The 24,445-nt window shown below is 48.9% G+C and overlaps 1 protein-coding gene across 1 annotated transcript in view; it reads right to left on the bottom strand.

Moving 5' to 3' along the window:
- Nucleotides 1-24,445, bottom strand: part of FLI1 (Fli-1 proto-oncogene, ETS transcription factor) — a 118,171-nt gene that overhangs the window by 41,911 nt on the left and 51,815 nt on the right. Inside the window, exons 2-3 of the mRNA XM_003253389.4 lie at nucleotides 11,868-12,079; nucleotides 2,140-2,294 (exon numbers count right to left, since the gene is read on the bottom strand). Coding sequence (XP_003253437.1) covers nucleotides 2,140-2,294; nucleotides 11,868-12,079 — 367 coding nt within the window. The remainder of the gene's footprint in view (nucleotides 1-2,139; nucleotides 2,295-11,867; nucleotides 12,080-24,445) is intronic.

Consider the following 24,445-nt stretch of genomic DNA (forward strand, 5'->3'; position numbering starts at 1 on the left):
TGCCTTGATTTGTGGACTTGCCCAAATTAGACTTCCCCTCATACCCACAGCCTGGCCTGGAGGAAGCCGAAATGTGTGAGGATCTAAAAGATCTAGCCGGAGCTAAAAATAATGAAGTAAATCCATAGCCTGAGAATGCATCACACGAAGTGCTTTGAAAATCATTTGACATGAATTTGTTTTATTTTCACCATCACTGCTATAGGTAACTTGGCTCACCCAAGCCTGATGTTTTGCTATTCCTTTTGAAAGCATTTCAACACTGATTGAAGGTTTGGAGGGTCGACGTAGCAGTCTGGCCACTTCTGCCCATTTCCCAGATTCCTTCCCCAAAATGATGACCAAAATGAGATAGTGCCAAAGGTTGGTTCAAAGACAATCTCAGATCCCCAAACCCTTCAGTCCCGCAAGCTTTCCCTCCCAGGCTGGGAGCTGTTTGGCTGAAGCAGGGGAGTTTGAAACCATTTGAGTGAAGATCCCGTGAGGCTCAGCTTTGCTTTGGGGTGTACAAAGAGGTTCCCACCTGTCAGTTCTAATACGGTTTCATTGTCTGCTTTCGGTGAGGAGGGAGACGATACACCTGGGCTAAACATTACTAGCTGGTCTCCTGTGACAGATGTTTTAAGTAATGCCATGGAGATAAAGCAATTTACGTGGTGCCTGGCACCTAGAAAGCGCTCAATAAATGGAAGCGATTCTTTCTCTTCCTTTGTTAGGTCAGATGCTTGTGGAAGAGCAAACTTTGAATTGCTTTAGGGGTCGTTTCTAAGTCCTAAAGGGCACAGAGAAATTCCTACAAGCCCCACCCCTCTCCTGCCTCACTCGCTCACGCCTTCTTGAATTTGGCCCAGAGCACAGGGAGGCAGCTGTAATCCAGGGATATGGTGAGATGCAGCTTCCCAGGGAAAACAAACCCCACGGGCCAAGGCAGGAGGCGTCCCTTAAAATTTCTGCCTTTAGACCTATAAGCAGATGCCTTCGGACTACCTCAAAGAGATGTCTAACCGTTTGACTTCAGAGGCAACTACATTTATGCTTTTACAAATGGAAGGAGTTTTGCCTCTCTGGTAAAGATATTTTGGTAAGATCAGCTTTAATCCCTGCCCTGTAATCCACTTTGCTTAAGATTTGGACATCCTTGCTCCTTCTACCTGGCACCAGTTCTACACGTGGCAGTTTTTAAACACCCTTCTTGTACAGGCAGCTGAGCTTGCTGGTGCTAGCTGGGGTGGCGTGTCCAGCCAATGGACTGAAGGACTGAACAATGATTTTATTTTCTGGGACCAACAGCACCGATACCTAGGAAAAAGAGGCTATTTTTACCTAATGACATAACTTGTGGCACACATGTTAAGGCGCTCCATTAGTTAAATATAGTCCTTTCTATTTTAAAACTGAAAGAGCTGGCTGTAATTTTGGAAAGGTGGAACCTGGTAGATGCCGGGAAGTACAAGCCTGGAGGGAAGGACTGGCCTCTGCAGCTGCCCTCCTCCTCACAGGCAGGGATGCTCACGTCCAGAGCTCACGGGATTCCTTTTGGGTGGAGGTGGCCTTGCCTCTGCTTTCTGAGCAGCCCGTCCTTGAGGACCAGGCCATTGATGTAGAGTCTGTGATGTGGTCTGTTTAAGGGTGGGGCTTCTAGCACCCACACATCAGGTGACATCTGGGATACTGCCTTAAAGGGCAGCTAGGAAGTAAGGTGAAACGTGCAGCTTTTTTTTTTTTGAGACAGAGTCTCATTCCATCACCCAGGCTGGAGTGCAGTGGTGTGATCTTGGCTCCCTGCAACCTCCGCCTTCCCGGTTAAAGCGAGTCTCCTGCTTCAGCCCCCTCAGTAACTGGGATTATAAGTGTCCACTACCACACCTGGCTAATTTTTGTATTTTTTTTTTTTTAGTAGAGATGAGGTTTCACCATGTTGGCTAGGCTGGTCTTGAACTCCTGACAAGTGATTCACCCGTCTCGGCCTCTCAAAGTGCTGGGATTACAGGTGTGAGCCACCACTCCCGGCTGGTGTGCAGCTTTCTCCATTTTGCAATTCCACAGGGAATAGAGTATCAGATAAAGGTTTAGATGCTCCCTGCCCCCCGCAGAGAGTGGGGAAGTGAACGGCGCCCAGGCGCCTGGTTCTCGAATTACCTGCGGGGACGATGACTCTCCTCTCATTGGTGGTCATGTTGGGAGGAGGGGGGCCATTCTTCTCGTCCATGTAGCTGTTGTAGTTCATGGGGTTGGACTCGCCTCCGCCCACCAGCTTGCTGCACTTGCTAACGCTGCAGTCCACCGGAGACTCCCTAAAGTGAGAAGAGACAAAGCCCAGAGGCGATCAGCGCTGACAGGGCAGCTCGCCCCAGCCTCTGAATCATGAGCCCAGGGCTCCGATGACGACCATGGAGCCATTGCCCAGCCGCACTTGGTGTCACGATGATGATGATGATGCCCTCTTTCTATCCTCCGTTCTGCCACCAGAGTTTCCTTCAAATCCCAGCCCAATCCTATAATTACAGTACGTAAAAACTTCTGGCAGCGCCTTAGTGCCCTCAGACCAAGGTCTGAGCTTCTTTGTGTGGCATCGCAGCCCTCCCTGTCTGAGTGCGGCTTACATTTTTAGCCTCACTGCCAGGCAACCTAGTCCATGTTCCCAGACACGCCTTCCCCACAGTCCCCCAGCACTTGGTGCCCGCCTTGGTTATAAGGACTTGCCACACTGTCTGATTCTTAGCTTGGCCTGTGTCCCCTGACTGCTGAGTTCTTGAGAGGATGGTCATCACTTTCTTTGTTTAACCCTAGTATTCTCACATAGGAGGTGAGCAGCAAATGCTTTCTCAGTGAGTTATTTCTATTGCACATATATAAGTTTAATGCATTTCTCATACACTGTTGTATTCGAATTTCCCAATAAGCCCCCAAGATAGGCACAGCAAGGGTTACTATCTCCTTTTCATGGTTAATGAAATCAAGACAGGGGCTGCCTGGCTCAGAGTCATACAGCTAGTCAAGGTGGAAACAGGACTCAGGTCTTCTGTGTTAAGCTTCACTATCAAGTACACATGCAGAAGAGTTGGTTGCTACTTGGAGAAGGAATGGAATCCAGGAACTTCCACCTGATGGGGGAGGTGGTGGCCCTGTGGCAATTTGCATCCCTGGCCCCAAGCTCACTGTGGAAGCAGTATGGACATTCACAAGAGAGAAAGCAGATCATCCAACTTAGCCTAGAACTACAGACCTTGACCAGCACCTGGTATTTTGCAGCACTGGTGATTGGGCAGCTGTCTAGAGGGGTGACGTCCCACCCATGGCCACCTGGCACCCCGAAGCAGGCTGGCAAACACACTCTGCATGCCCTCCAGCCCAGCATCACGCACTTCCAGCATACTTGGGGGAGGTGCCACCCTGTCACACCCAGTGCCCGCTGCTCAGCCACTCCAGCAGCAGCAGGACCAAAGGAGACGATGGGAAGGCCAAGGAGAAGCTGTGGCCGCCGTTATACTGAGCAGGAAGCATCGGTTCTGGCAGCCTGGGAGACAGCCAGTTCTCTCAAGAGCTCCAAACCAGGCCTTCAGACCAAGGAGTTCAGATAAGGTTCAGATTACAGCCTTCCAACTCTAGGCCGCATAACCTCTCCGGACGTTCCAAAGGCCTGGCCACTGTCCTCCATCCCCTGCCAGGAGCAGGAACGGACCACAGCGAGGCCTTGAGGAGCAGGGCCGTGCCAGATAGGGACCCACCCATCCCACAAGCAGGGACGGCAGTCACTAACCCAGGAGAAGGGAGATCAGCCCAGGGCTTCCTGAGACCCAGGCAGGGCGGGGAGGCCTGAGCACATTCAATAAAGAAAATTAAATGAATTTGTTTCTTAATCTGAAAGGAAAAAAATATTGAAGATCAGTTATCATAGCTGGGAGATAAATGCTCCACTGAGATATTAGAAGTCAGACGGTAATTTTTTCCTGATGTCTTACAGAGGGAAACATGGGCTGAAAATGAAAATAAGATGTATAACTCACACATGTTAGAATTTAAGGTTTTACTATTCGCCTACTGTTTTTCCAGGCAGAGAACCAAAAACCAGCCGTCAGAGTCCCAGATTGCTAAAGGTTTAACGTCCCCATGGCAGTGGAGGGGAGGCAGTAGCACATCAGGGCTTTTCACCAGCGTTTGGCCCTTTGGCTTCTGCTGCGGAAGGACCTGGCCTGAGATGAAGCAGTCCCAGTCAGACCCTGGTGCCTGCATCTGAGCTGAGCTCTGGCTCGAGGGCACTGGGTCCCCTCACCCGCCCTGGGGCTAACTGCAGGCACACACTCACACACATGTATGCACATGTGCACACACACTCCAACACAGAACACATGTGCACAATACTTCACCCACATGCATGCACATACTTCAACAGAGAACACATGTGCACACACATGCATACTCCCATGCGTGCACACACTTCAACACACATGCACAGACATGCACTGTACACATTCCAACACGGAACACACATACTTCACCCACATGGAAGCACACATTTCAACACAGAGAACATGCACACGCATGCACATACACTTCATCCGCACACACATTCAATACATGCACACACATACACATTGCACACACACGCATACGCATTACACACACACTCACGTGCACGGTCTGGCAGCCTTTCCCTGCATCCTTGTCAGTTGTGAAACAGTCCAAGTGCTGCAGAAGTTTGAAGGATTAAGTTGGCCTGCAACCAAGTGAGCAAGGTTTTCATTGGCAGGCGGCCTCTGTGGGAGAGGTGGGTTCCACACTGCACGCTCTTCTCTTGGAGGACCCCCAGAGCAAGAGGGCATAGGGCGCGGGCAGGGGTCTCTCGGAAAGGAGAACTACAGCAGGGGGCAGGATGGTGGGACAGGAGGGCACACTCTCCGGGCTCCTCCCCTTTGTGGACAGTGGGGAGACAATTTTTGGAAAAATTCTTTTCCACATCAGCCGGGCCCCTGGGGATTTCTGAGTTAACAACTGACCTCTTGCTGTGCAGAGAAGTCAGCACCTCAGGACTCACTGAAATGGAGTGAGCCTTTATGGTTATGGCCATGTATGGTAGGCACAGGTGGCAGGGCTGGTCCCAGATGCCAGGGATGGAGGAAAATAAATGTGAAAAGCTGAAAGAAACATTTCCCCAAACCTGCCTAACACATGACCTTGTAAGGAGAGGAGCCACGGGCACCTAGACGAAGGGAAAGTGGACGCAGAGGAGGAGGGGGCTCTCTTGCTGGGGTGGCCGCGGCCACTCATTCCCTGGGCAGAACCTCCTCATTCACTGACCCATAGAAGTTCTCCCAGTTCCGCTTCCCTCCTCCTCTCTCCCTCCCCTGGCCCTGTGCACACACCTGCTCCCCAGCTGGACAGGTGATTGGTTTGGCCGCTCGCCCACCAGGGTGTTTCTCCTCTGGAAAATGGCCCTGTCCTCGGTCCCAGGCTTCTGCACTAGGACCTGCAGGCGGGTGTCCTTGGGGAGAAGGGTTGGCACCATCCTGGTTCCCCACACTTGCCCAGCTGGCCCTCCTGCCACTGCTCAGGGAGAGAAAGAAGGAAAGCCATACCTCGCCTGTTCGCCTGCCAGACCTCCCTCCATTCTTGCAGCTCCCAAGCACCGTGCCTCCTCCAGCCAGCGCAAGCCCTGCGTGCGGCCATGGGACTCCACGGCTGCCACTCAGGGTGGGTACAGGTGAAGCCCAGCATAAAAGGCTGCTCTTTAATGAGGCAGCTGGCGCCTGTGAAGAGGGCTTGATGAAAACAAGAGGGAGGGGGAGTGCGGGACGAGGTTTTGCCATTCAGCTTGCCTGCACTGCTGCTAATTTGTATTAAGACCTGCACTTACAGCTAGCATGGGGCTGGGGCCCACTGGCAGCTGATAGCACTGGGACAGGTGACAAGAGAGCCTGGGGCTGCCACAATAGAGCAGGGAGGTGGCGGTGGCCCTAAGGGTGTAATAACTCAGCACATCTCCATCTCAGGGCAACAGAGGCTACAGCAAAGCTGCCGAGGGTAGGGGAGCCCTTGTCCTTCATTTCCACCACTGGACATAGCTCTTTACTCCTTGAGTTCTGTTTGTGTGTGTTCTGTGAACATTGCTACTGGTTTCCAAAAAAGCTTTGCAATCTGTTAGGCAATTTAAAACAAGGTGCGAAATCTTGGGTGTTTGGATGAAGGGAGATTTCAAAGCCTTCTCCTGAAGATTACCTCTTTAGGCTGTACAAAGATCTTCTCTACCTTCCTAGTCAACGCAGAGCAACTGAACTTGGGTATATCATCAGACCCTCATGTCTGAGCCCAGGCTCACTGTCAAAGGATACCTGATGTTCCCACGGCCAAAGTGAGGCCTCGAGGGCTACCTAAGTCACATGGTTGCATTAGGACCCGCGGCATGTGACTCCCGCATAGTATGCACCCTGTGCAAAAATTAAACAATCTGTATCACCTTTAGGATGTCTGTAGGACATAGATGCGACTTTTTTGTCTTTGAAAAGGAGATGCAATAACTTAAAAGCAAATTCCAAGAAAAGAAAAAGCATCACCCATGATAATCCACTATCCATGATAATCCACCCATCACCCTAATCCACTAGCTGTTTTCATCCCCGTACACAGTAGATGCTGCTAACTTTTCCAGGATCCTGTGTATGCCTCCCCACCCAGGTTACGTGTGACATGTCTCATACTGCAAGGTTCAGAACACAGGAGTTTAGAAAGGGGCCTCGCAGCGAGAGAGGCACAAGTTCCAGGGAACAGGAGCTGATCCTTCTCTGTGTAGAATGTGAGTTTCTAGGTGTCCAGGGCATCCAGATCCTGGGGGCCAGGCCAGGGAGTGTCAAGGCAGGTTAGCTCTGAACTCCGGTCCTGAACGCCAGGCTCACAAGGCAAGTCTTGCATTTCCCTCTATAAACTGATATTCTTTTCTTAACGGGATGTTTTCCCCAATCCCTGTGGTTGAGACAGGATGCAGCTGAGAGTTATTTGCAGACCACAGTTTGGATCAAGTTGCTGAAGTCTACATGCGACACAGAACCTATGTGCCATGCTGTTTCAAGGCAACCCAGCCTAATAGAGTCAACCACAACAGGAAGATATGAAGAAAGAGAGCCCAAAACTCCCTCAACATGGGCAAGCCACCCTGTCTCTGAGATCCTCAGACCTCAGTCTCTGCACTTGACCCTTTGCCCCTGGGCCAGAGGGTTTGCTACTGGGGTGAAAAGCAAGTGGGCATGGTAGCTTCAGGTGCACCGCACACCTCCTTCCCACCAGAGACACAAATGCCAATGGGTCTCCTGCCCAGGCTGGAGTCCAGTGGTGCGATCTCGGCTCACGGCAACCTCTGTCTCCCAGGTTCAAGCAATTCTCCCGCCTCAGCCTCCTGAGTATGTGGGATTACAGGCATGCACCACCACGCCAGGCTATTTTTGTATTTTCAGTAGAGACAGGGTTTCACCATGTTGGCCAGGCTGGTCTCGAACTCCCGACCTCAGGTGATCCTCCCGCCTCGGCCTCCCAAAGTGCTGAGATTACAGGCGTGAGCCACCATGCCCGGCCGAGCTACATAATTTTAAATTTACTAGTAGCCATATTTTTAAAAGAAAACAAAACAATGAAATGAATTTTAATAATATATTAAAGTATATTAATATGTTAACTCAATATAGCCAAAAGATGATCATTTCAGCATAATCAATAATCAATGAGATATTTTATACTTTTTCCATAGTAAGTCTTCTAAATCCAGCATGTGGTTTATATTTAGAGCACATCTCAATTTTCAACTAACTGTATTTCAAGTGCTCAGTGGCAACCTGCGGCTAGTGGCTGCTGCATTGAACAGCACAGGTCTAGCCCATGAGCCAAGCAATCTCTAATTGTATACCCTGCCTTGGTTTTCTCATCTGAAGTTCAGAATCATTACAACATCCTCTCCTATCTTTTTGTGTTATGGCGAATTAGACCACTGCAAACAATCAAATCATATGCAGGTAACAAACTGTCATTATCAATAATACTCAGAGGATATGAGAAGCACAGTGTTCAGGATGAGAGATTTAAAGAGCCTGGCATTTATTTCATTCTGTCATTGCTTTTGGCATAATTAAATCATAAGGTCTGACATGGTTCCACTGTAAGCAATGACATTTTTCTAAAACTCCTTGCTTCCTGCTAGCCACTAGTCCAGCTTACATGTAAGGCCTCAGGGAATATTTGTGGGGTGCTGGCGATAGCTGTGCCTAAGCTGCTTGGCTCTGAGAGTCCACAGGATTGTCTCTGCTTGCCCAGGATGGGTGAGAAGATATCAATCTTTCTGAACCTACTTTGTTACCTGCTGATGGTCTGGGTCAAGACAAGCAACTCAAAAGCAGAGGCTGCTGCTCTGTGCAGCCAAAGCCAGGGAAATATCCTGTCTGTTCACTGGAATATTCACACAGGCCCTCTCCAGCTGGCTTTTGGTGTGACTGGAGCCAGGTATGAGCTGGCAAGTGGGTTCCGAAAATCAATTTCCTTGGGGGAACCCTCTTTGCCCAGGATCAGTATCCTGGAGTGCTTGAGGATTCTCTGGGAGCAGCAGAGGGAGTGGTGAGCAGCAAACTTCCTTCCCACCAGAGACACAAATACCCATGGGTCTCCAATGAGCATGAAGACTGAATTTAGAAGCCCATGCATCAACGCAGGCTCAGCATTGAAGGGGCTGAGTCAGCAGACCTGGGTCTGTGTCCTAACCTTAAACAAGTACCTTCTCTTTTGAGTCTGCTCAGCCGTGTGTTCATTCAGTTACTTATTTGACGACAATTTATTGGGCACCTACTGTTTCAGGCCCTGCCCACATGTCAGTGAGGGAGGTGACAAGAACTAGGACAGACACTCGAAGGAGGGTAAAGAGTGAGGAGGCGCTGGTTTTGATCAGGTGGCCAGGGGAGGCCTCTGAAAAGGTGAGGTTCAGGTAGAGAAACCCAAAACTCATGAGGGAGAGAGTCATATGACTAGATGGAGTAGGAACGTTCCAGAAGGAAGGAGTCCAGGGGAAGAGATTCTGAGGCAGGATGGTGCCTGGGGGTCTAGGAGCAGCAGCTAGTGTCTCATGAGGCTGACGTGGAGGGAAGAAATGGGATGGAGGGGGCAGTAGAGAGGATGTTGGAGGGATGGTGGGGCCACGCTAAGGGCTTTGCATTTTGTCATAAGCCATTAAAGAGTTTTGAGCAAGAGGGTTACAAATGAGGAAAGCATAGCTCTGGCTGCTTGCTCTCTGGAGAATAGACTTCAGGAAGGCAGTAGGAAGTGGGGAGAGCAGGATGCCCCTACAGAAGCCTAGGAGAGGTGCTGCTGGCTTGCACCAGGCAGGGGTGGTGGAGGTAAGGAGTGGGTGGATTCAGGTTACAACAGGCCAGAGAATCTCCAACAAAGCCAGGCACTGTGGCTTACACCTGTAATCCCAGCACTTTGGGAGGCCGAGGCAGGCAGATCACGAGGTCAGAAGTTGAAGACCAGCCGGGCCAATGTAGTAAAACCCCGTCTCTACTAAAAATGCAAAAATTTGCCAGGTGTGGTGCCATGTGCTTGTAATCCTAGATACTCAGGAGGCTGAGGCAAGAGAATTGCTTGAACCTGGAGGCAGAGGTTGTAGTGAGCCAAAACTGTACCATTGCACTCCAGCCTGGGCAACAGAGTGATCTGGATCTTCAACAAGCATTGGGAGCTCCTTGGGGAAGGGCCGCATTTAGGAGGCATCGTAGAATAGGCCTCCCTACCAGGTGGGCATTGGCAGGAATGAGGTGGTGGTGCAAAAGCACGACACACAAGCAGAGGGAGCGGAAAGGTGCCTAACGGATGGCACGTGGGGCTGGAACCAAACGCCTGGGTTCGGGCTCCAGCTTTGCCTCCTCTAAATCCTTAGACAAAGCACTCTCCCCTGAAAGCCCTGCTTGCCTTCCTGTGTAACAATGAAGTTACAGTAACTACTTCATAGTACAGTGATGGGGAACAAGTGGTAAGATAATATGGGAAAACGTTCAACACACCATGTCCTTCGACTGTTAGGAGCTCCGGCACCAGCAGAATTACCTCTGGAGAGAGATTCATCTGAGGGGCTGCAGGCTCAGAACCTCTGATCCTTCCTGAAATCCTGGGATCTGGAAAGGTGGCTGAGATCCCAGTCGCCGGTTTTGCTTAGTGGGGTTGAAATGTGGTAGGGCTGGGAGTTCCCACAGGCAGGTCTGGGGCCACGGGCTGCTCCGACGGGGTTCTCCCTCCCAACCATGATCATTCCCTTCTCTCTCTTCAATCCAGACTGGTTTCCTCGGTGACCTCATCCACTTCCACAGTTCAGACTCCTTAGAGATGATGCCCAAACCTAAATTCCAGGCCTGAAAGATTATCTGAGCTTCAGTTCCCAAAGCCTAGCAGACATTTTTATCTGGATGTTCTACCGATTGCTCACAAGGAAACTCAAAGAGAACACTGACAGCCCATCCGAAAGCATTTCCTGTGCCACCTTTCTGCGGCTGCTCACAGCACCAGCCTTTAAAATGTGCAGGCTTTAGTCTTTAGTCGCCTTTGATTCTTTCCTGTCATGTACCCCCTTCATTCACACTTTATTCCCCTAAGCCCTGTTAATCATCTCTTTGCTGTCGCCCTTATGTATCTGTCTTTTTCAGTGTCCGTAATCACTATCATCACTTAGTTCAGAACTTCATTATTTCCTATCTGGGATATTTTACTAACTTCTTCACTTGTTTTTCTGACTCTCCCATCCTACCCTCTGTGCACAAGGACTGTCAGCTCACTAGTCTTAAGTCACTGCTCTGATGAGGTTAAACGTCACGTCTGTGCTCAAAGTCAGCCTCTGGGTTAAATGCCACATCTGTGCTCAAAGTCAGCCTCTGGCTGTGGAATAAATGGCACATGTTTTCAGCATGCCATTCAGAGCCCTCTCTTACTTTTTATTTTCATCTCTTTGTGCCTTTGGCCCAGTAGATTATCCGATATTTTGTGAAAGAGACTGATGTTCTCTGTCTTTCAAGTCTTGGCTCGGAACAGTCACTGTCACTGTAGAGCACTGTACTAATAAGGCGCCTCAGGCACCATCCCGGGTCCTTTCCCTGCGGCATCAGAGTGACGCTAGAGGGAGGGGCCATGAGGAAGTGAATACCCCAGTCCTGTTTGCGAAAGGAGAAAGCTGGTGCTCTGAGGGGTTTCAATGACTTGCCCAAGGGGCAGAGGCAGGACGTGAAACTGAGGCCGCCTGTCTACTGTCGTCTTCCATGACTGTGTGATTTTCTCTCCCTGGACCCTCCTGTCTCCATTTCTACAAGCAAAGCCTGAACCGACCCAGTGCTGTACCTCCTTCATGCACACCTTCCAGGTGCCTGCCCCCTCCGAGACACAGTGAGCCCCCACGGGAAGGTAGACACCTTCCTCATCCCTTCTCCACTCTTACTAAAGAATGATTTGGTCGCATTTGCTCTGCTGAGACCTGCCCAGAAGGGTTAAGTGTCTTCAATGGGACAGGGAAGAGTAGCTTATTGCTAAGCTGTCCCCAAGAGGACTGGACCTGGGCCTGGGATTAACAAGAAATACGTGTTCCATGAGTGTCTGCATAGGCGCTTGGGGCCTGACTCCTACCTGGCCTCTGCGGGCTTCATGGGCCTCAGAGAGCCAGGGGGGCTTCCTAGCCCTACTCCACCCCATCTTTTCTGTGGCCCTCTCTGCCTTAGCTCTCTAGGGACTGACACAGGCTTCCTGGCCCAGCTCCAGAGCCCCATCTGCTGCAAAAACCTGAAGTGCCAGAAGCCACTTGCTGCAGATCTGGCAACTTTGTGGCTTCCCCCAGTCCTGCACAGGCCTGGCGAGCTTACCTGGATCCATTCATGTGGTCATACTCCCGCTTGACGTTGACCCTCACTGGCTGATTGATCCACTCCTGCTGCGGTGGGAGGGGGTTGATCTTGTGGGGCTGCCCGTAGTCAGGACTCCCCGAGGCGGTCATGTCGGCCTTGGGGAGATGGGCCGCCGCTCCGTATGCTGAGTCAAAGAGGGACTGGTCGTCGCTCACCACCGACAGAGCCTCCTGCAGGGCCAGAGAAGAGACAGAAAGCCCAGTGTCACTCTTCACCCAAGCAAGTGAAACTCTTGCTCTGAGCTGGCAAGGTGGCCCAGGGCTGCCCCAAGACAGCTTGTCTGGAAGTTCCTGTTTGACTCACACTCCAGGGGGCAGGTTTGCCCTTATGCAAACCAGATGGGTGTTTGCAGGTTACCTGGGTGAGGAGGGACTTTGGGCAGTGGAGTGGGGATGGAGGAATCATGAAAGTGGGTTCATTTATTGGTTCTGTAGTCTGGGACCCCCCAAAAGGAGGGTAGGAATAGGGAGGTCAAGAATAGTGGTGACTTGGCATGGAATATAGTATTGTGGTGGTGTGTGAATGCTAGATTTTTCCAGGCATAAGCAGAAATTCCTCTTATGAGCTGAGTGGAGTCATCAGCAATGAGGGGGAGATGAGATCTAGCATTTATTTTCCAGGCAAGGCCAGTGAGATCCACCCAGAGAGGCTAGGTGTGCTGCTCAAGGTCACACAAGGGAAGGGTGGGGCCCATGGCTATGGCCAGGCCAATTTCAGTTTCCTGATTTGTAACAGGGATAAAAATAGTTTTAGCACAGAGCTGATAGGTGGATTAAGTGAGAAGATCTGGTGTGGGGGTGTAGCTTGTAAGAAATGCTCAGCGGTTTGCTGAGGGCCCTCCAGGAGGTGCTGGTGCATGCATCCTGTAGATCTCAATGTTGATGACTCAGCCAGCCAAAGGACGAAAGAGGAGTCTCAGACATGCAAAGTGCCAGTCAGGGCAAGACCCTCCGAAAGAGGTTGTTGGGTCCTCCCACTCATATTATCCCATCACTGACTTGGGTGTGACTTTGGGAGATCATGGATTAAGAAAAGAAGCCTTGGCCAGGCATGGTGGCTCATGCCTGTAATCCCAGCATTTTGGGAGGCTGAGGTGGGAGAATCTATTGAGTCCAGGAGTTCTAGACTAGCCTGGGCAATGTGGCAGAACTCCATTTCTACAAAAAAAAGAAAAGAAAAGAAAGAAAGAAAGAAAAAATTAGCTAGACGTGGTGGCATGTGCCCAGCTACTTGGGAGGCTGAGGTGGGAGGATCACTTGAGCCCCGGAAGTAGAGGCTGCAGTGAGCCATGATCGTGCCATTGCATTCAGCCTGGGCAACAGTCTCAAAACAACAACTACAACAACAACAACTAAAAAACTTTGCACATTCTGGAGATCTGCTACCAATCAAAAGATGAGGGTAAGAGTCTCCCATTGTTCCATGTCTCATCGAATCACAAGCATCCAAGGTCAGGGACCAGGGCATAGTGTTCACTACAGTCACATAATTACACCAAAGTAAGTCCTCAGAGAAGATGGTAGTCATCTATAATTGATCTATAATCTATATAATCAATAATTATATAATCTATAATTGTGATAATAGATGTGATAATACATGCAAAGTACTTAGAACAGTCTCTGGCACATAGTGAGTCACGCTCAGAACATGTAGGTATCATGCATGATTATTAGCATTCAAACAAAGATTCTCTTAGGCCACCTGTTAGGGGCTGCCTTGTGTCCTCACAGAATTCATATGCTGAAGCCCTTACCTGCAGTACTCAGGATGTGAGTGTATTTGGAGATAGGACCTTTAAGGAGGTAAGGTGAAGTGAGGCTGATAGGGTGGGTTCTAATCCAATATGACTGGTGTTCTTAGAAGAAGAGGGAATTTGGACACACAGAGAGCCCCCAGGGGAGTGTGTGCACAGAGGGGCTGCCACGTGAGGACACAGCAGTCACTGGCAAGCCAAGGAGAGAGGACTCTGAGGAAAACCAACCCTGCTGGCACCCTGATCTTGGACTTCCAGTCTCCAGAACTCTGAGCAAATAAATTTCTTTTGCTTAAGCCACTCAGCCCTGGTATGTTGTTACAGAAACTCTAGCAAATGGATACACCACCTTTACTTGAAAATGTAGTGATAGGTGAACAGCACTTGTTAAAGCTGGGATTTGTCTACCTTCCTTGTGTAATTCACATTCCTGAATTGAATGTCTTCTTCAGAATGAATGCTCTTCATACGCCTGTAGAATTACAACCTGCTCCATGGGCTGTCTCTTGTCTCCCAGGGCCATTGTCCAGCCCAGCAGACAGACAGCCATAATTCAAAAAGGGAGGCTCTTCTATGGCTGTTTTCAGCTGGGATCGGGGAAAAAATACTGGAATATACTCTAGGAGTCCTGCTTTTGCACCAGAAGCCTTTGGATGGTGTAGGTGCATCCAGACATACATTCAAAGCAGAGTTGCCCATACAGTATTAAAACACTTACATCCCCCAACTGAGGGGATCTCCCTAGACCTAACATCTGCTGGGATCCTTCTTCATTTTCTACCAGATGCCCTTGAGTCATGCTCAGAGTAAAGCTGTGCTTGTCAGAACCATTTGTTTCCTGGTTATTATATCCACTCGTGATTCCAGCTAGAGATCAGCTTTGGCTTCGTATCCTAAATTTTGAACTGTGTTCTGGGCTCAAGGAATTATGGTTCTGAGCTGAAAAGGGTGACATTGCAACCTTTCAGACAGCTGTCCCTGACTCCCTGAAATTCCTTGAGTTCCACACTGGAAGCAGAGGACACATTACCACCTATGACCCCTAAGTGTCTTTTGGTGATAAGAGTGAAGAACACGCACCACAGTCCTGCTACAAAAAGAGATGACATTTCAGGAATCAGGTAGCATCCTCTGCTGTAGAGAATGGCTTACATTCTTAGTTTATCATTCATGAACCTTGGAGTTTCCAGTAAAATAATTTCTTTCCCTTCCCTCTTCTAGGTTGGGGGAGAAGATGATGGAATATCAGAGGCAAAGAAGCCCGGGAGGCAGGGCTGGGCACAGTGATGCTCCATAGAGGGGCAAAAAGTTCCTCCCATCATTATCCCAAAGAGGGTGGACCAGGCAACAGTGAACACAGGATTGTCCTGACCAACGGGACTTGCAGATGGCAAAATCAAGACTCACAGCAAAGAGAATACACAGAGAACACAGACAAAGCCAGCAGTTCTGGAGGCAGACCTGGGAGAGACTTCTTAAGGAAGCGCGTGGTACACAGCTAGAATAAACAAGTGATGAGATAGAGTGTAGGTGTAGAAAGGGCACGAAACCAGTTTGAACTCATTTTGGAATAGAAGTTTCCTTAAGAATGTAGTTCACAATCAAGGAAACTCCAATCAAGTGGCAACGTTGTAGGAGGAGAGCGTCCTGTTTCACCGGGAATGCCTCACCCTTCTGTCCAGTCTGGGCATTTCTCTCTGAGACTCTTCCCTCCCTGACGACCCATTGACATGCTCTTCCCTCATTCAGTACAACTCGTGCGCTCCCTGGCTGGATCCAGCTCCCTTGCAAGTTGTGAATACCGCTGTCATCCTGCCACAATCTGCTCCAAAACCCCAGAGAGCTCCCTAGAGATGGACCACAGCAAATCTCTTCTCAGCCACTTGTCTTCCAAAGGTCATCTTTGTCCCACCTGCCACCCTTACGTTGCACAACTTCGTCTTGCTGCAACTTCTGTCCAATTCTAACTATTCTCACTGCTCCATTAGACAAGCCCTACTCAGGTATGCTTCTGTGTCTTAATTTTGTGGTTCCTTTTGCTGCAAGTAACCTTTCTTTACTCTTTCACCCTGATGCACAATTATCTTTGCCATTGTGTAAGGTAAGTGAGATCTTCCTGAGAGCTTCCTGTTTCCATGAAACCTTTCTGATGATGACCTATGACTCCTTTGAGCTGTTAACAGCTCGTGAGAATACCGCTTTGGGTATGCATGCATGCACACACACACACACACACACACACACACACACACACACACACAAATCCCCCTTCTATTTGCAATCATGGCTAGACAAGAAGCTTTTTTTCAATTACCATGTAGAGAAAAGAAGAGATAGATCATCGGGGCTGTGAAGAGAGAGAAGATGAAGGAGAAGGGTTCCCTGTCTGGCTCACTGGGCTGAATTTGAAAAGCCAATATGGGCAAGGGAAGGGAGGTGAGGGCCACTAAGTGGAATAAAAGATTTGGGGAGAGAAGGCCCCAAACAAGCTGCTTTGAGACCCAAATGAAAGAGCAGAGTTGGGGAGGAGAGCATTCTTGCTGCTTCCGCAAATAAATGGCACCCCCTTTTGCAGTTCAATAGCTTCAGGAGCACCCCAAGATCATGCCCTTGGCAAGTACACTGTCATTTTTGTGATGCCACTGGCAGTAGGGAGCCTTCTCCAAATTGCTCTGGGAAGACCAGAGTAGGGACGGAGAAGGCAAACAAGAGGAAATACTTTGGGCAACTTGATGTGGCTGCTGCCGTCTGCAGGCGAGAAGCTGCTGAGCTGGCAGAAATTTCACTTATTTGCAGCTTGTTACACATGAGGAGCTGTTGCTATTTCATGTGTGTCTTATAAAGCTCTTTACTTAAACTCTTAAAACTTTTTAAAGTTTAAACTTAAAACTCTTCCTTGTACTTAAAGCTCTTTACAGAAATGAGCATGTTGCTAGCGTTCAAGAACTTTGCACGGATAAATCATCAATAAGGACTTAACTGAGGTGATAGGCTGGGTGTAGAAAGAGCACCAGCATGCAAATTCACCAGCCATCCTCAGAGGGACTACATTCCTTCCATTTCTAATGACTTTGCTTCTCCTGTTGTTGCTGATTATTTTATTCAAGGGAAGACAAGTTAGTTATTATTTAAAAGACTTGAGGGGTCCATGAGGCTTTAGACCATGCTATGTAAAATTGACTTCCAAGTGAGAAAGACAGGAGGCATGGGCTCCTAGCCCTATGTGGGGCTCAGCTCTGGGGTTCCTTCTTGAACCGACAATTGTCACTGTAAAAGGAACCCCCTGGCTGGCTTAGTCATTGGCTTCTGAGAAGCACTTTCCTTTGCAGAACGTTGGAAAGGCTGGGTCTGTGGGTCCAGAGCCACTGAGTCCTAGATCCAGAGGGTGGCATAGGGTCCCTTGTTCCAGGCAGGGAAGTGCCCCAGCACATTTGTACCCAATGATGCCCCTTTACCAGAGACCTCTGGCAAGGCAAGCTGCTTGGGGTGGCATATGAGCTACAGCAGATCACTCACATTTGCCAGTAGAAATGCTTCCTTTCCACGACCCCCTCCTGGTCCTGGATCCAGCTGGGGCATGCTACCAAAAATGCACTTGAATAGGCAGGATGCTTTTTCTCCTCCAGTTTGGGCAAGGTGCCTTTAGTACATGATATAATACACCCTCTGTCATCGTTACAGAAAACAGATAAAAGTAGTAATAATCACAGCACTTATTAAATACAAAACACGGTTTACATGAGTAACCTAATTTAATCCTCCTGGCAATTCTATGAGGGATGTACTCTATTTTTTCAGATGAGAAAATGGATATTCAGAAAAGTGAAATAACTTGCTCAGTCGCACAGAAAATTAGTGAGATGTGGGACCAAATTCAGGTCTACAGCCTAAGCACATAACCACTACTCTTTACAGGTTCTTTCTTGTGAATTTTCTGTCCTCTCAATTAGACCATAAGCTCTTTAAGTGTAACTCCGGTGTTGATTGTAACTTAGAGCACAAATCTTGAGTCAGAGAGATTTGAGTTTCTATCCAAGCTTCATCTGCTGCTCATTATGCATCTAGTACAATTTCCAAGAACTTCATTTCCTCATCTGTAGGTTGGGGATAATATCAGTACCTAACCTGGTAATTCCAGATAAAGATAAAATGAGATAATATGAGTAAAATACCTAAATCAAGCACCTGAAGTTCTTGGGACAAAGTAAATACTTAAAAATATGGCCAGGCATGGTGGCTCATGCCTGTAATCCCAGCATTTTGGGAGGCTGAGGCGGGAAGATTATCCGAGGCCAGGAAGTAGAGAACAGCCTGGCCAACATAATGAAACCTTGTTTCTACTAAAAATACAAAACTTAGCCAGGTGTGCTGGCGGGCGCCTATAATCCCAGCTACTCGGGAGGCTGAGGCAGGAGAATCGGTTGAACCCGGGAGGCGGAGCTTGCTGTGAGCCGAGATAGCGGCACGGCCCTCTGGCTTGGACAACAGAGTGAGCCTCTGTCTCAAAAGAAAAAAAAACAAAAAAATTGTTTAAAAAGCTGGGCACAATGGCTCATGCCCATAATCCCAGCACTTTGGGAGGCTGAACCGGCTGGAATGCTTGAGCCCAGGCATTCAAGACCAGCCTAGGTAACGTGGCGTAACTCTTTCTCTAAAAAAAAAAAAAAAAAAAAAACAAAAAAAAACACGCCTGTAATCCCAGCACTTTGGGAGGCTGAGGCGGGTGGATCACGAGGTCAGGAGATCAAGACCATCCTGGCTAACACGGTGAAACCCTGTCTCTACTAAAAAATACAAAAAAATTAGCCAGGCGTGGTCGCGGGCACCTGTAGTCCCAGCTACTCGGGAGGCTGAGGCAGGAGAATGGCGTGAACCCGGGAGGCGGAGCTTGCAGTGAGCCGAGATCACGCCACTGCACTCCAGCCTGGGCGACAGAGCGAGACTCCGTCTCAAAAAAATAAATAAATAAAAATAAAAAATAAAAAAAAACAGGCGTGATGGTGTGTCTGTGGTCCTAGCTACTTGGAAAACTGAGGTGAGAGGATCACCTGAGCCCAGGAGGTGGAGGCTGCGGTGAGCCATGATCGTACCATCCATCCTGGGCAACAGAGTAAGACAGTGTCTCAAAAGAAAAAAAAAAGTAAAAAAAAAATTTTAATGAAGGCCAATGCTGAGAAATGGCGTGAGAACCATTGGGTTGGAGATGGGTCAAGAGGGAGTTCAGATAAAGCCAGAGCGATACCTACTTCTCCGCATGTTGATTGTTTAAAAGATTAGTTGCCTAAATTACTAATAAGTAGATTTGGTGATAATAGAGCCTGAAATGCAGATCCCATGGGCTTCTAGAGAACAGAGCCGATTTCACTAATCGGCGTGTCCACTCTTCCTTTAAAACCATGGGTGTCGTTCCATTGCAGGCTCAGCCCTCTGCCTGTCTCTGGCTTCTGAGTCCAGGCCTCTAGGTGGCATAGATAAGGCTCTGTTACATAGCCTGAATAGCCCTGTGAATGAGGAGAGGAGGCATCTGTTGTGAGATAATGGAAATGGTAGGTGGCTAGCACCTATTTATACTGTTGTTTGTACACCACATACTCAGTGAATATCAGAAGAATGGCATGGGTACATCTGTGCATTCATGAATTTAAAAACTTCACTTATTTTGGAATTTGCCACATATATGTGCCTATATGCATCTTTTCTTTTTATACTCACAAATGTGTCTTCCAACATTTGTTTTCCTTAGATTAAGTCAAATGTTACTTTTCATGTGCACATCAGTTGAGTGATGGGGATGTGCTCAGAGCACGGCCACACAATGGCCTGGCCGATATGAACGATGAGCAAACAATTGCATCTCCAAACAGTCTAGCTAAGGCCGAGATGGAAAAGCCTCCAGAGGGGCAAGGAAAGAGGAAGAGGGTGGCTTGAGGGTCTCCCCATTTCATTCGGGAAGACAGAACAGAAATTTCTGCCATTATCCTATGTGTGGGAAGGAACAAATATTTCACAGTTATGAGTCCAGTGGAGTTAGAGGAGGAAAAATGCCAGAAGTAAACATGAGTGGGAGACCCTTTCCCTCTGTTCTTCCTTACACGTAGGCTGAGTTTGATTTCTAACAGAATGACCCAAGACATGGGGCCTGAGAAGCACCAATGTCCCATTGTGTCCTTCCCATTCCTTTCCCTCTGTCCTGCCCTGAATCTCCTAAGGACAGTTGTCTGGGGCTGACCGGCTTGGCTGGAGGTGGCCGGTGAAAGGAATGTCGAAAGCAACCCGACCAAGTTCCCTGTGGCTGCCCTGCTCAGTGGGCCCACTCAGCCGCTCCCAGTGCAGGGCTCTGGAACGCTAATCTCTGGCATATCCATTACCCAGGGTCACCACAGGGAGCACACTAGTTTTGGCTTTTTATTACATGATTTGCATAATGACACGAAGTCCCTTCTCTTGACAGTCGGAAAGAATATGAAATGCGAACAAGATACTTAGGCGCAAAGCCCTCTGTGTTCTCTGCTTTGGGAAACCAGCAGGCTCTGCAGCAGTGGGGGTGATCAGCCTGGGTTGGGGTCACTCCAAGTCTCATCTGAAGTGCCAAGAGCAGGTGGCTGCTATTAGCAAGGCCAAGCCTTTTGCTTCTCTCTCCTCTCTACATGTGCGCATTTCTTGCTCCTTATTTCCACTGCATAAAGGGCAGGGAGGGAAAAGGGAAGAGGAGGTAAATTTTATGGAAAGTTAGATAAGGAAGAAGGTGGGAAACATTAGTCAGTCATCAAGCATTAACTGAAAACTCCTTTGCATGAGGCACAGTTGCATTTTCTCAAAATGATCATCAGAATATTTCTGATCTTTGCCTCTCTCTTCCCATCAAAAGGCAGAGCTTATTTTCTCCCCCCTTGAACTCAGATGGAACTTTATGATTGCCTCAAGAAATGGCTTTGCATGACTTCTGGGACAAGGTGACAAAGGTATTATGACTTCCACCTGCTTCTTGTTCTCTCTTGGGCCTCTAGTCCGTGGAAATCGCCACTATGCTGTGAGGAAGCTCAAATCAGCCCAAGCTGAGAAAGCGTATGGAGAGGCCCACAGGAGAGGAACCCAGGCCACAGCCAACCACAGCATCAACCTCCAGACTTGAGAGTGACGAGCCTTCAGTGAAGGATAACAAAACTCATGAGCCTAATAGTTGGTTTATGCCACTAGGTTTCGGGGTAATTTCTGATGTAGCCATAGTAACCGGAACATCTCCAAGCATTTTACTCAGCAACCGAAAACCCATCTTCAAAGGCTGCAGAGGTGACTGTCTGAGTATCCTTTCACTGTGGTTATGGACACTGGCCGGCAGGAATCAGCACCATGACTGTCCAGGTGGGGAAACTGAGGCACAAAGCATCACCTTTCTAGGTTCACACAGTGAGGGGGAACTCGATCTCAGCATTAAAGTCTAAGTCCTCTGATAGACACACAGTGGAATTATCTCCAAACAACAAAAACAAAATAAACAACAGACAAAAACCAAACAAGGACCACATTTTTAAATTAGAACGATCAAATAGAACGTGTATTATTTGATGACATGAAGTTTCCAAGGAACTTTTACTATCATCACCTCATTTAACCTTTTAAAATACGAGTTAGGATCCTCATATTATTGAAAGGAAAATTGAGGCTTAAAGAGGTTTGCTCCTTGCCTCTGGCCCCTCACCTCGTGAGTCTCCATGCTGCTGGCCTGACCGCAAAGCTTCTACTCTTCCGCTAAACCGTTTCCACTTTGCCCTCTCCAATTTTAGGCCGTAGCACACAGCCAAATCTGCCACAGAGCCTCAGAGTGCCTGGCTGACTTTTCTTTTCTTTCTTTTCTTTTTCTTTCTTTCTTTTTTTTTTTTTTTTTCGAGACGGAGTTTCATTCTTGTCACCCAGGCTGGAGTGCAGTGGCGCGATCTCAGCTCACCGCAGCCTCTGCCTTCCAGGGTCAAGCAATTCTCCTGCCTCAGCCTCCCGAGTAGCTGGGATTACAGGCCCCCACCACCACGCCCACCTAATTAGTAGAGACAGGGTTTCACCATGTTGGTCAGGCTGGTCTCCAACTCCTGACCTCAGGTGACACACCCGCCCCAGCCTCCCAAAGTGCTGAGATTACAGGTGTGAGCCACCACGCCCGGCCCCTGGCTGACTTTTCAAGGAGTCTTGTTGAACATTATTCCCCCTCCCAAGTGCCTTTCCCCTTTCACTTAAAATTCCACTTCCTGGGGAGGGGGCTCAGCAGTGGATGACCCAGAGAAAGAATTCCTAGAAGATGCAATTGCAATTATTTGCAGGCAAAAGTACTTTATTTAATGGCGTTTTACAAATGAAGGGTATGAGCCTAAGTGAGCGCAGAGAAGAGGATCTCTGCGTCCTCCCAGGACTGTGCCCTGTAACAGAATCCAGAGCCATGGCCTTCTGTGCCTCATGGGCCTCCCGTTCAGTGCTGCTCCAGGTCTCCCATGGTATTTACCTTTGCCTGTTGACTTTGAGTATTCACAGTCACTTTTTTGACCATAACCACATTTAAAGGGCATCTCTAAAGATCAAAGTTAAATTCTCCTCCCACAGAGAATGCTTTTACTGCTGAAAAGCAAAAAGTGCTGAATATGGAAACTCACAGGATGGGAGATAGAACATTCATCTGAACCCCACGAAGAGAACATTTTACAGTATGTTTTACTTTCTGTTTCTTTACACTGGGTCTGTCCACTGTCCAGTGGCTTTTTCTAGATGGCAGTGGGAACCACAAAAGGGTAGGCAATGATCTACTGGGTGTAATTCTTCACACCTCACCGTCCAGGACGAAGCTCCTCTCAGAGAATGAAGTAGGGGGTGGCCTGAGCATTAACGTAGGTCCCACAGTATCACAGGGACAGGGCAAAGCCAGACTGAAATGTTGAGACTTACTAGCATTAGGCAGCTTAGATGTTCTGTTCTGTAAGACGGAGCCAGTATTCTCCCACCCAGCCTGATGGGTGGGAAATATTAAATACAGGCCTCACTGGAGCACAGGTGGGATGATAAAAATGGAGCCAGCAACCGCCATGACAAAACCCAGATGGCATGGGAGAACCCGCAGGGAGGGCTGCTTCTGGGAAGGCCACCTGGATGCACCAGCACAAGTGCTGTCCCACATACTTTTCCCTGGGACTCTATTCTGCCAGATTTCACTGGAGTGGCTGTACCTGTCATGAAAAATACTGCAGCACAGCCACACAAGTGGATAACGTGCTGCTGCACTGAGATTTGTCATTTCCCTCCTCTGCTCTGGGACAAAGAAAGGGCAGGTGATGGGCACTGTGTCTCCTCCACAACCCTGCTCTGAGACAAGGGGCTGCTGTCCTGCAGCCCATGCCTTACAGATTGTCATGATGTGAATGTTGTCCCTGACCTGGAGAATGGTTTTCTGATCCCAGTGACAGTGCCACCTGAGGATGGGTGAAGATCTGGGTGACACTGGGACAGCCTCTTCCTGCAGAGGAGCCTTGGCCATCCTGGCTGCAGATGGGGTCAAAAGGCAGCAAACCACCGCACTGCTCGCTTCCCTTCATGGACAGCTGCTTTAAATCTGTTCTAACAAAAGGCACTAGCCACCAGCTGGGTCAATGTGGGGCTTTATTGGCTGTGCAACTTTGGGCGAGTTACTTAATCTCCCACCTCCTGGACATTTTTAACCACCCTCTACTGAAAGTTTCATGCTTTCTGATGATGATAAATGGTCAGACTTCCCTGACCACTGAGAGCTGAAAGTTTGGAAGAAGAGCCTCCATGGGGAGTGACTGCAGTGCTTCCTCGTGGAGTGAATTTCACCCACTGCAGGGATGAAATAGTAGCCTGGGAGCCGGGATGGAGTTCCGGAGCTTTCCTATTGCTTGAGAAAGAGGCTTCTGAGAATGTCCCTTGAGGCCTGGTCTTTATGGGTCTGACCTGGCTGCTAGACGAAGAGGATCTCAATCTGGGTCTGCAGGGACAAGAGAGGACTCTGCATGACAAAGGGAAGGTGGGAATCAGAACATTCAGATCCTAAAGGATGGTCTCCCACAAGGGAAGCAGAGGCTTGTCCACCAGGGGTGGAGGTGCCAGCTTCTGCAATTTTTCTAAGCCTTGAGGGGAGGAAGGAGGGTGGATGGCATGTGCCCTTGGGTGTCTCTTCGATTCCTGGGGTCATGGGAAGTTTCCTCTTCTTTTTCTCAAGGACAAATTCTAGTTAGGCACCCTGAAGAGAGGAACCTCATCAATCTGATTCCTGGTTTTCATCCCCAGTTGCTTGCACACTTCCTGGCACCTAAGAGGTGTGCAATGAATTATGTTAAATAAAAACCTCAGTGCCCGATGGGAAATGCAGACCCTCCCTCCCTGCCCACACCTCCACACCAGCCAGACTACGCCTTCTATCTTTGTGCTTTGAGTAATTTTGATGAAGCCTTCCCCCCTAGGCTTGTCTAATTTTTTTTTAAAGCAGCCACACCCAGTGACTGTTTCTTGTTCAAATTTAAACATGAAGCCACTGACCACTTTCCCCAAACAACCACTTGAGGTCCTATTCCTAGAAGCTATGATCTTATCGGACAATTTCCTCACGTGGCAGTTGCCACGGCAACCGGGGCCCTCACAATCACAGGAAGCCCACGAGGAAACACGCATATGGGGGGGCTTCACTCCCTTCCAGCAACAGCCAGAGAGCAGCCTGGCAGTGGGACGAAGGCAAAATCAGCCTCGCGGAACAAGGACGTCCTGCCTCACGCACACGAGCCGGGAC

Source organism: Nomascus leucogenys, chromosome 15 (assembly GCF_006542625.1).
Source record: "Nomascus leucogenys isolate Asia chromosome 15, Asia_NLE_v1, whole genome shotgun sequence".
NCBI classification, from domain to species: Eukaryota; Metazoa; Chordata; class Mammalia; order Primates; family Hylobatidae; genus Nomascus; species Nomascus leucogenys.